The 11,781-nt window shown below is 51.0% G+C and overlaps 1 protein-coding gene across 8 annotated transcripts in view; it reads left to right on the top strand.

Moving 5' to 3' along the window:
- Positions 1-11,535, top strand: part of nck2a (NCK adaptor protein 2a) — a 26,069-nt gene extending 14,534 nt beyond the window's left edge. For 7 of the 8 annotated variants that reach the window (XM_035522970.1, XM_035522966.1, XM_035522965.1 and 4 more), the window contains 3 exons: positions 5,150-5,421; positions 9,769-10,535; positions 10,832-11,535. In XM_035522970.1, the coding sequence (XP_035378863.1) occupies positions 5,196-5,421; positions 9,769-10,535; positions 10,832-11,026 (1,188 nt within the window). In that variant the 5' untranslated portion in view covers positions 5,150-5,195 and the 3' untranslated portion in view covers positions 11,027-11,535. The remainder of the gene's footprint in view (positions 1-5,149; positions 5,422-9,768; positions 10,536-10,831) is intronic. The other variant, XM_035522973.1, reaches the window with a different exon arrangement.
- Positions 11,536-11,781: the final 246 nt, after the last annotated feature.

Here is an 11,781-nt window from a genome sequence, read left to right as displayed (position 1 = left end):
CTGACTGAGACGCGTGTTTGAGTAACTGACTGCTGACGTGATTCCGTCTGTCCAGCAGCATGGTGAGAGCTCGAGAAATTCCTGGAGGAGCCGAGGCTGTTCCCTGTGCGTGCGGACACTCCCACATTCCCTGGCCATTCGAGGGGGGGATGGGGCAGAAGAGCATTTATCCCATCAGACACGACATTCCACTTGTATCCTGGCGACCGTGAATGTCACCCGAGGATTGTTGGTCTTTCCCGTTTATGTTGGTCATACATACAAGTAACTGTGGTCATCTTTTTACTCATCTTTTACTCACCTGTAGATAAGAAACCAGTGTTTCCCACCAGAACAAAAACAACAGCAAAAACGCTCGGCCAGCGGAGTTTATGGTGTCGTTTCTAAGGATCCTTAGGAAACGTCTGGAAGCTCCTGGATTGATGTCCTTGTTCTTGGCGTTCTTCTCTTTGAACTGGACTGTGGCCTTCATTCTGCACACTGCTCAGCTGTCTGAGAGGAGCCCCCACCCAAAGAATGCCTGGATGCTGAGGGGGGTATGTCTCAGGGTTTGGGTGGGGGTGGTGGTGGTTGGTTGGTGTTGCTACTGAGGAGAGGATATGCTCAGGCATTTGGGCTTTGGAAGTCTGTTGGAAGCTTGAGATTTCCGAGGTCGCTGTGGGGTCACAGGCTGCTTTACGATCCATGTTAACAATGGAGATTCTGTTTCGTGTGACAGTAATGGATTTTTTTTTAAGTAATGGTTTTTCGGCATCATGGAAGAATAACCCCGGCAACAGCAGTGCATTCAGGCCCCTAACCCTGTGTGCCCTAACCCCGGGAACAGCAGCGCGTTCAGGCCCCTAACCCTAACCCCTAACTCTGTGTGACCTAACCCTAACCATAACCCTGCGTGACCCTAAGCCAGCAGTGAGACTGCTAACCTTAACTCTGACCCTGACCCTAAGCCGAGACGCGTTGCGTTGGTCGTTCAGCGTGTGGGGTTGTCTGGGCGCTATGCTGCTCGACCAGTCGGGGCGTGGAGTGACCCACGATCTGATGAGACCAGCTGAGGATTTTTGTGTACAGAATTAGGAAAGAAATGCAAATGGCTTGAAAGAAAATAGAAAAAGACTGACGAGAACTTTGAAATGAACTGAAGGAAACATACTGACATACGCGTGATGACGATGATGGTGATGAAGATGGTGACTAATTGCATTTGTATTTCTACTTCACTTCTGTTATGAAGGATGGATAAAGAACTCGTTCCCTGTTTGTTTAGGCGACGACGTCAACATTCAGTATGATATCAGCACTCCGCCCTCGGACATTGTCCATTCACGCGTGCCCGATTCATTTGAGGTCATCACTCACAAATCGTACTGGGGCTTGTCAGATAAACAGATGCCCCGTGCATTGCGTTGCAGGAGCAGATCTGTTACGAACCTCGTCAGAGTGACGTGGCGTGACTCCCTGAGGGATAACGAACACCAGCATTAATAACAGCCACCTTTATTATCAAGGATCAAACGCCAAGATCTGCTACGGAAAAATGGCGCTCTTAAGGTTGTGTGCGCGTGCATGTCGTGTTTCTCTGAAACCTTGTACTTCACTACAATGTTGAATCTCTCTCGCTCTCTTTTATTTATATATGTATGTATGTATATGTATGTATATATGTATATATATATGTGTATATATATATGTGCGTGTGTGTGTGTGTGTGTGTGTGTGTGTGTGTGTATATATATATATATATATATATATATATAAATAAATAAACACACGTACCAACAGTCCTGTATGTTGGGATACTGTTGGAAGATAGTGACCATAGTGATAGATGTGGTGATCTCAACATCAGGACCAAGGAACACGAAAACCTTGAGGGCAGAGCTGGAAAAAATGTGGGGGTGAAGGCGACCGTGGTTCCCGTGGTAACCAGAGCACTAGGGGCTGTGACATGCAAACTGGGAGAACGGCTCCAGCAGATCCCAGGAACAACATCCGAGATCTCGTTCCGGAAGAGTGCAGTCCTGGGAACAGCAGAGATGCGCAGTACCCTGAGCGCAGAGATTTTATTGGTAGTTGAGAGTATTTGCTCATGTGCTGTATGTGATGCAGCCTGAATTCACATTCCGGTGTTCTTCCAACATCAGTTCATCTCTCTCTCTCTCTCTCTCTCTCTCTACCCTGTATGGCTGACTTAAAACAAGTGCATCTCTTCCTCAAACTTGCTTGTATATGTGTGCTTGATTCGCTGCTCAGGTGGCGAAGGCCACAGGATGACGATGAGGAGTTGTGGGCTGGTTCACATCCAGGACTACGTGGAAACGCGCGTCTGCACTCCAGTGCCGGTCCTGACCTCGTTACCCCACCCCGTTCACACCAGGCCAAAAGAGCCCCAAACCCCCAGCGCTGACCCCGTTAGGGTTTTCTCCTGGCGGACATGGAGATGTAGCAGATCTGGAAGGAAGGAAATTAGGGCGTAAATGAGGAAGGGGCGCTCGGGATCGTCGCTCAATTCAAAGAGCAGAACAGAGCGAGCGACGGACGTTCTTCAACCTTTTCCTCCACTTTGGTTTTCTCCTCTCATGTCCTCCCCCCATCCTTTCTGAGGTTTTGTGTGTGGAGTGGGGGGGGGGGGCGCGAAAGCAGCGTGTGAAGTGCCGAGGCAGCCAATCGGGAGCCTCGCTCCTCTACCCACCAATGGGACGTGCCAAACCAGCTGGGGATTAGGACCGCTCGCAAACACTTTCACGTCCCTCTTTTGCTTCCTTCCTTCACCCTCTTTATTTATTTATTGCTTTCACTCCTTTTTTTCTTTCCCCGTTTGCTCTGCGTGGCCAAAAAAAAACCCCCAAACTAATTTCAGCCGCCATCAGTTCCTTGGCGGGGGCTGGCGAGAGTGGAGCAGCAGCGCGCAGGTTCAGCACAGAACTGGAGGCTCTCTGAGCGCATCTCTCCGAGCCAAGCCGGTTCTGTAATCTCCAGGTCTGTGAACTAGAGAGCTGCATGAATCCTCTGAACACAAAATGACCTTGAAACCACTGATCATTTACGCACACCACACACACACCACACACATATCAAACAGCTCCTTTGATATCAGCTTACATCTTCTAAGGCAGAAGCCCAAACTAAGGCTGCGTATTGTTTTTCCAGTATCGGCACGGCTTCGTACGGTTCCATATAGCTCATGCCGTGATCCGCACTAGACGATGCTGATGCGTGTCTGTGCCTGATGTCCTGCACCCAGTAGTGCCTCCTCCAGGAACGCACAGGGAAAAATGCATGGCGTGCTGGACAGACACCTGGCAGGACGAACGGAGACGGTCTGAGCGTCCGCGTCCAAGATCTCGAGCACAGAGCAGACAGCTGGACTCCAGCCTGCCGGATGTTTTCCCCAACGATAAACGCTCCCTGGAGTTCTGGGCTGTGGGAAAACGTCCCAGTTCAGCGTACCCAATCTGTTCAAGGTCAACGGGGGTCTTCTTTTGTTACAATGACTCTAAACAGTTAAGGCAAAGAAGATGTGAGCGTCTGTGCCATCTCGGAGGCAGTCGTAGGCGAGCATCTGCATAACCGTGTTGTTTTTTTGGGTTGTCATGTTTCTCCCGGGGTTTGCGTGCCGCTTCGCGGGACCGCTGCGTGTACCCTTCTCCCACACCAAAGGATTTTTATGAACTGCCTTTCGTTTTCCTAGAAAAGGAGTTGAGTTGAATCTGTTCACCCGAGAACTCGAGCTTTGAACCGAGCGTGTTGGAGCATTTTCCCGCCGTGAGGTCGTCCCTCTTCCTAATTAGCCCTGTCACTGTGTGGGCGGGATTAGTACTGTAAGTTTTAAAGTGGGGGGGGGGCTTCCCCACTCTGACTGATGTGTTGCATGAGACGCTTTTCCTGTTGGCGTCTACGTTTGACACCCCCCCAGTCTCTGTGTGCTGTCTGCCGTGAGGTCGCACACCAGGTCATGCGTCTGTCTCACGGAAGGCCAACGGACAAGTTTTTACATAGACGCCGACCCGAGATCACACTCCTGTACACGCGCGCGCGCGCGCACACACACACGTACGCGCACTCTCTCACACTCACACCCTGTCTCTCTCTCACACACACACACACACACACACACACCCTGTCTCTCACACACATGTGCATTCCGTGTCCAGTGTTTGTATCTGAGCCAGCAGTGATGCCCATAGACTCTCAGCAGGGTTGTGGGTGTGCCTGCCTGCACCACCATCAATACTTAATCACCCCATTACGATTCTGTGCGTATTCCCCACACAGGTGACTCGTCTCGCCCGCTAGACGCTGTGTTTGAAGAGACTGGCGTGCCAGTTAACTGCTGGATTCTGCCGTTCTCTGCTGTAGCCCCCAGTTTAGCCTACAGAAGCACATTTTGAAAACTTCTCACTGGAGACTTTTTAATGATTTCTCTCCTGCCCTGTGTGAAGGTCTCTGTTTCATGACACAACAAGGGATTGCATTACTAATCCTTTAAGAACGTGCACAAGACCAGTCTGCCTCACCGTCTTTGCGTCTCGCTCGCGAACACGTCCTCTTTTCCTCCGCTCCCGCTTACATGTTTTCTTATCGTTCTGTCTTTTTTTTTTTTTTTTTTAATGTATTTTATTTTTTTAATTTGGAAGCGATTTAAACCTGCTTTCTATTAACAGAGCCTTGATGTTTGTTTCCGTGGCTTTTCTGCTGTCTCTCTGCCCTGTGGCCATAGACAGAGGAGACCAGGTAGCTCACCTGCCTGTCATCTTAGCTCGTGTTTGTTTACAGTAACACAGGACACACACGCTGAAACGTAAACACGCCAGGAAACCATGTAATTAAACGGCGGCAAAACCAGACCGTAAACGCTTAGCGCAGCCTAGGAGGCCTGGAAAGATCTCGGGATTCTGGCAGGAATCTGGAGAGACGGGCGGGAGGTGGAGGAGAGCGTTCAGGAGGTTGAAGTCCGACGCCGTCTGCGTCCTCTGCACTGTGCCTCGTTTACAAACTCATCACAGAACAAATCAACATCTCCCTTCAACTCCGCCAGAGTTCAACGCGTTTTCTCTTTAAGAGTAGCGTTGCTGAAGATATAACTCACACCGTCTTTAACTCTCTCTCTCTCTCTCTCTCTCTCTCTCTCTCTCTCTCTCTCTCTCTCTAGTGCACAGGAGAGAGAGAGAGAGGGAGAGAGAGAGACTCAATGAAAGATGACGGAGGAGGTGATTGTTATAGCCAAGTGGGACTACGACGCTCAGCAGGACCAGGAACTGGACATCCGGAAGAACGAGCGCCTGTGGCTCCTGGACGACTCCAAGACCTGGTGGAGGGTGCGCAATGCCTCCAACCGCACGGGCTACGTCCCCTCCAACTACGTCGAGCGCAAGAACAGCCTGAAGAAAGCCTCACTGGTGAAGAACCTGAAGGATACATTAGGTGAGCTAGTGTCCCTCTGTGGGTGTCGCCCATACCCGCGTGGGTCCTAATTCCATGCTAATCTGCCATCATACCCCACATTAGCTCAGCCACTTGCAGGGGATGTCCGGGGCTCGGCCCAGTCTGGCGTCTCCCAGGTCCCACAGGCTGTACTGGGACAATGCCTACATACTGGCCCTTACGCATACGTCATGCTTTAGTTTTCATTCTGCGCTAGTTCAGGATTATGTGATTGCTAGGCTCAGGTTTACAGCATGTAAATATTGAACTACGTGAGTAGTGCGTGTTGTGTATCCATGTGGTTTCTCCCAGTTTGCCCGAGTCCTGCTTTTGATGCACTAAACGTGTTCACCCTCTCACTGTTCCGACTCATTCCTGTTTCCTGGAAGCTGAAACCAGTGTGCACCTTTCGAAAAGATTCAGGTGTAGGCCATTAGCATAAACGCCAGCGGAACGGGATTGGCTGTAGCAGAGGAGGATGGTTGACGTCAGAGGTCATTTCTGGCTCTGCAGAAAAGAACACTTTCTTTTGCCCTTTTAATGATTAAGCAGATTTCCTTTTAAAACACTGAGGAATAGTATTTACCTGTTGGCATTAATAACACCCGAGGTCCAAGGCCCAGTGACGATGAGTTCGAAGAATGTCCTCGTATGACCCCATGTTGTCATTACTGCGTTTATAGGCCCAGGTGCTGGTTCCTGACCCACACACCCCTGCCAGGGTCCAGGCCAGCTAAACCAATGTGTGCTGTCCATTCATGTACATGTACCTTTATGGCATTTATCTGATGCTTTTATCCAAAGCTACTTACAAGTACAGCTTCAGTAATTGAGGGTTAAGGGTCTTGCTCAGGGGCCCAACAGTGTGAACTTGGCAGTGGTGGGACATGAACCAACAACCTTCTGATTAATAGTGGAGTACCACTGAGCTACCTGCAGACCACAGAACGAGTTCCTTGTGAGTCTGGCCAGAAAACAGAAAACATACTCTGGTTTCTCCCCTTTCCAGAAAACTGTGGATTAGGATTTGTTAGTTATTTTCCCAAATGTGCTAGGATTAAAAGTAAAAGATATAGCTGGACATATAAGACAACATGTCCAGTACACAGGACATTTACAAACAGCACTTCCAGGACATGGGCAGGAGCTGATGAAAGCGGTGATTGTTTGAGAAGTTTCATAGATGAGGGGAAAAAGATTGTGAATATAGAGAGAGTGTTGGACCAAAGAGATTTCCAGATTATGGATAATGGAGTATAGAATCGCAGCGGACTAAAGGTTTACAAAGCGATGTTTTTCATCTTCTCGCGCCCCTGCGAGGCCGCCCTGCGTTACCCCGTTGTCTTCTGTTTTGTTTTTTTTTAAATTCTCCTTCCAGATGATCATTAATCGGCTTCACTAATGAGTCCTGAAGCGCGGGCCGCGGTGGCGATCAATAGTTCTGTAGAAGAGAGGAGGGCACGCGGGAGGGCCAACCGCCCGGCGGAAACGGCGCTGATGCTTTCAGACGGGGCTGAGTGGAAAGAGCTCGTTACGCAGCTCGCCGAGACGGCACGCCATCTCGCTCACTCACACCGAGAGCCTCCCTGAGAGCAATTAACCAAGTTCAAGGCTCAAATTACCCACCAGATCGATAGGCGCCGGTTCACCGAACTTTCTGATGCGCATTTATCGCCGTTCTGTGCTAGAATGTTCATCTCGTTGATCGTCACTAACGGGGGCAGATTAAAAACACAACCTGTTAATGCTGGAGGTTAAATGCCTGCAAATCCCGTTGAGCCGATACGTTGCCGCGGCTCCCCCCGACGTCCCCTGCTGTAGCCTCGAGCCGTCTCAGCTGCCCTGGCTCCTCCCACCACACCTCCACCCCACCCAACTACTCTCCGTTGCCCTTGATGGACGTTCTCGTGCTTGATGGGTTTTGGACACGCACACACCATCGGAACCAGACTAGGACTTCTAGAAAACCAGAGTAGACATTAATTGCTTTTTTTTTTTCATTTTATTATTTTTCTTTCACAATTTGTATTGCTCCTTATATCTATATTGTTATTATTGTTGTTATTGTGGTGACCGTTGCCAGAGGAGGACGGCCCCCCAGTTTGAGTCTTGCTTCTTCTCGAGGTTTCTTCCTCGTGCTCTAGGGAGTTCTTCCTCGCCACTGTCGCCCCTGGCTTGCTCACTGGGAGCTTGGACTTGGACATTTGTAAAGCTGCTTTGTGACAACATCTGTTGTAAAAAGCACTATGGAAATACATTTTGATTCGACTGATTTGAAAAGCAACGTAACCCGGTGTTAAGTTTTTGCTTAATGTGGCCGAAATTTGTTGGTGGTCTTCAGTAACTTAATAATCAGTTCGCAGTTTCTGTTGTACAGTGTGGCCAGTCGTGGGTCAGCATGAGAAAAGTCTGTAATAGTCAGAGTTCAATGCTGTCCAGCGGTCAGTCGGTACGGTGGTGCTCTGGTTTTGTCTTACAAGTTGTCCTGTTTTCCAGTTAACTCTACAAAACTCTTCCTGTAGATGTGTGTGTGTGTGTGTGTGTGTGTGTGTGTGTGTGTGTGTGTGTGTGTGTGTGTGTGTGTGAGTGGGGTGCGCATGCGTAATTTTATCTAATAATGTGATGTAAAAAATTGCTTAAATCAGGACACTTATGATAGAATATCAGTATGACATTTTACACATTTTCTCTTTGTTTTAAATTCATAGACACACTTGTCTGAATAATTTTTTTGTTCGTTTGTTTAAATCATTTACTGTCACTCACATTCTTGGAGTTGTTTTCACATCTTAAAACCTCTGGCATTCCGATTGTCCTGATGTGTCTCAAGGACACAGCTTTGAGTGACAGCCTCAGGTTCTGCACAGCCATGGCTGAGCGCTGTGTGCCGCCCTTAGTATTGCCCCTGACTGTACGGCTGTGTACGCAGCGTATGTGGGTAAGAGAGCAGCCATGCACGCGGCTCCCGCAGCACCTGCAACCTTCGTTGCCGCTCGGCGACCCCTCACCCCACCTCCCCATGTCTGTTTTCGTTTTGAGGTTGTTGTTGGGGTTGTTTTTTTTTTTTTTGGGAACGTGTGCGTTAGCGTAACTTCTACACTTAAGTGTTAGATGAGCAGGCGCTACGCTACATCACCCCCACACCACTTCCACCCATTCTCCAGTTCTGCGCTGGGCGCCCACTATTCGCACCTTCCGTTCATCAGCATCAGTTCCTTTCAGTTGCCCGGCTTGTGCTGCGTCTTTGGCCGCGCTACAGTAGCAGTGTTGCTTTAAGACTGAGAGCCGATCACCTGAGCCAGGGCCGTGTGTGTGTGTGTGTGTGTGTGTGTGTGTGTGTGTGTGTGTGTGAATGTGCTGGTAAGGGGATGATTGTGTGTGTGTGTGTGTGTGTGAATGTGCTGGTAAGGGGATGATTGTGTGTGTGTGTGTGTGTGTGTGTGTGTGTGTGTGTGAATGTGCTGGTAAGGGGATGATTGTGTGTGTGTGTGTGTGTGTGTGTGTGTGTGTGTGAATGTGCTGGTAAGGGGATGATTGTGCGTGTGTGTGTGTGTGTGTGTTGGTGTTGCTGCGTCTCGTGCACAGCCATATGCGTTCCATCTCTGTCTCGTGTAAAATGACTTGATTTGCTTTGTACATAGCTTCTCTCATTCTCTGGCTGATGCCTCTGATTTTTAAAATGTACTGGCGTTTAACGACACTCCAGGATACTCCTGCTAGCTCTGCAAGAGTTCTGAGTTCTGGCATCTTCGTATCTTCTGTACCACGGGGTCACTGGCCACCACACAGGATCTCGTCGGACCACACCCTCTGACGCGCCGGCATCCACCTCCTGCCTCTTTCCTGGCTGCCGTGAGATGGCCAGCTCCGCCATTCTGCCCCCTGCTGGCTGGGAGGCCCATCGCACCGCACCATCCCGAGACTTTATTACTGCCACCTGTGGAGGCTGTTGTGTCCTACTTAGCATGAATCAATTTATCTGTCCCATTTACTAGGATTTAAATAGACACGGGCGCCTCTTCAACAACAGACGTGTTTCTTTCCAGTGATTTACGTTGTGTGTTGCGCATGGTGTGTGTGTGTGCTGCTTGTTTATAGAGCCCCGTGTCTCTGATCATTTCCGCTCTCCTCCGGTGTGGGTTTAACCCTTTACCTGCTTTGTTAGAGTTCTTGTTCTTCCCCTTATTAGTTTTAATCGTGCTCTGGGACTGTTGAGGAAAGGTGTCTAATGAAGTAGAGGGATTTGGTCCACTGCTGGATTAAAGAAACTGGACGCTTCTGTGTCCCGGGTGTAGTCTCTCCCAGAGTTGTACTTAACTGTGTGTGTCCCATCTGTGTTTCTCTCAGGACTCGGGAGAACGAAAAGGAAGCCGAGCGTGCGCGACGCCTCCCCCACGCCGAGCATGGAAGCCGAGTATCCATCCAACGGGAGCGCGGGAATGAGTGGCGTGGGCGGAGCCGAGCGGATCTACGACCTGAACGTCCCTGCGCTGGTGAAATTCTCTTACGCGGCCGAGCGGGAGGATGAGCTCAGCCTCGCCAAGGGCGACCGCGTGGTCGTCATGGAGAAATGCAGCGACGGCTGGTGGAGGGGCAGTCACGCTGGGCGCGTCGGCTGGTTCCCCTCCAATTACGTGCGCGAGGAGACCGGCTACGAGGACGGGGGCTACGGCGAGCCGCCGGGCGGACTCCGCCCACTTGGGGCGGGGCCGGCGGCGAACGGGCGGGCGGCGGGCGGGGTGATCCACACGGTCCAGACTCTGTATCCCTTCAGCTCCGTCACCGACGAGGAGCTGAACTTCGAGAAGGGCGAGACCATGGAGGTGCTGGAGAAGCCCGAGAACGACCCCGAGTGGTGGAGGTGTCGGAACAGCCGGGGCGTCGTGGGCCTGGTGCCCAAGAACTACGTGGCGGTGCTTAGCGACGGGTCAGTCGGCAGAGGCCCCACCTCCGGCCCCGGGACGCCACGCACCGGCCACCTCGAGCCCTCGCGGACCGGCAAGTTTGCCGGGAAGGATTGGTACTACGGCGGTGTGACACGGCACCAAGCGGAGTGCGCACTTAATGAGCAAGGGACAGAGGGCGACTTCCTGATACGAGACAGTGAGTCATCGGTAAGGCGAGAGACTTCCTGTTTAATCCACGACACGGAGACCAAGTCTCATGCCACTAGGGCTTCTTATTTCTCAAATAAGTGCGTATTTATTTGTTTAGTATTTGTTTATCTGAGTTAATTGAAAAATAAAGTTGTATATATTTTTAAAAAGTGCCCACGTGCAGCTCGATGTGTGACCTTAGAAAAGCCGGCATGTAAAACTTTGGTTACTCTCGCCCCCTTGTGGTGAGACTTTATAAATGCTGTCTCTCACTACTTGGCTTCCTCTCTCCGCGTCTGTCTCGCCCCCACAAGCCCAGTGACTTCTCCGTGTCTCTGAAGGCCGTGGGGAAGAACAAGCATTTCAAGGTCCAACTGCAGGACGGCGTCTACTGTATCGGCCAGCGGCGCTTTGGCAGCATGGAGGAGCTGGTGGAGCACTACAAGAAGGCTCCCATCTTCACCAGCGAGCAGGGCGACAAACTCTACCTGGTCAAGCCCCTGGCTTGAGCTCCCTGGCTCCCCCTGCTGGACTCTCTGCCTCTTCCTGCTGCGCTCTCTGTCCTTTCCTGATCTCTGTGTCCGCCCTCTGCTCCCACGCTATCACCTTCTTGGACGTCTCCCAAGCCTCGGGGCTTCAGACGGGATCCCCTACTGAGCAAAGAGGATTTTCTGTAGTTTTTTTTTATGTCTGTCACGCCCCACCCACCCACCACCACCATCCTAGCCAGGCTGTCAGGTAGCAACCTGATGTTCTTTTAAGCTGAAATGTCCATATGGCTGTTGGCTATCTTTTTATATATATAAAAACAAGTGAATTCCAGCCTCCGTGGAGGTCCCAGTAACACACACGGTCTGCTGCCACCTTCACTAAGTGAACACCATTACTGTGCTCTTTGTCTCTGATTGGCAGCCCCTCTGCCAATCGGACTCGGACTCTGATCAGGTAGCGTTAGTCCGAGGCTGCGTCCCCTCTCACTGCAACTCGGACTGTGCGTCCCCCTCAGAGAGCCAGTGTTCCCCCCCCCCCCCCCCCCCCCCCCCAAGGGCCAGTGTGCAGGCGGACTGTGTCCACCCCCCCAGCCAACGGGCCAGTGTACTGGCTACCTCTCATACAGCCTCCACTGTGGCCTTCAGAATCCAGCCGCTGAAAGCTAACCGGACGCGGCCCCGTCACTTCTAACACTGTAACTAAACTGTGCACTTTCTCTCTTGCGCTTGCCATTTCCTCTCTCTCTTTCCCTCTCTCCCCCTCCACCCCTGCT

The sequence above is a fragment of the Electrophorus electricus genome, chromosome 25, assembly GCF_013358815.1.
Source record: "Electrophorus electricus isolate fEleEle1 chromosome 25, fEleEle1.pri, whole genome shotgun sequence".
NCBI classification, from domain to species: Eukaryota; Metazoa; Chordata; class Actinopteri; order Gymnotiformes; family Gymnotidae; genus Electrophorus; species Electrophorus electricus.
Note: the sequence above shows the minus strand (reverse complement) of the source record. Positions and strands in the feature narration are given on the sequence as shown.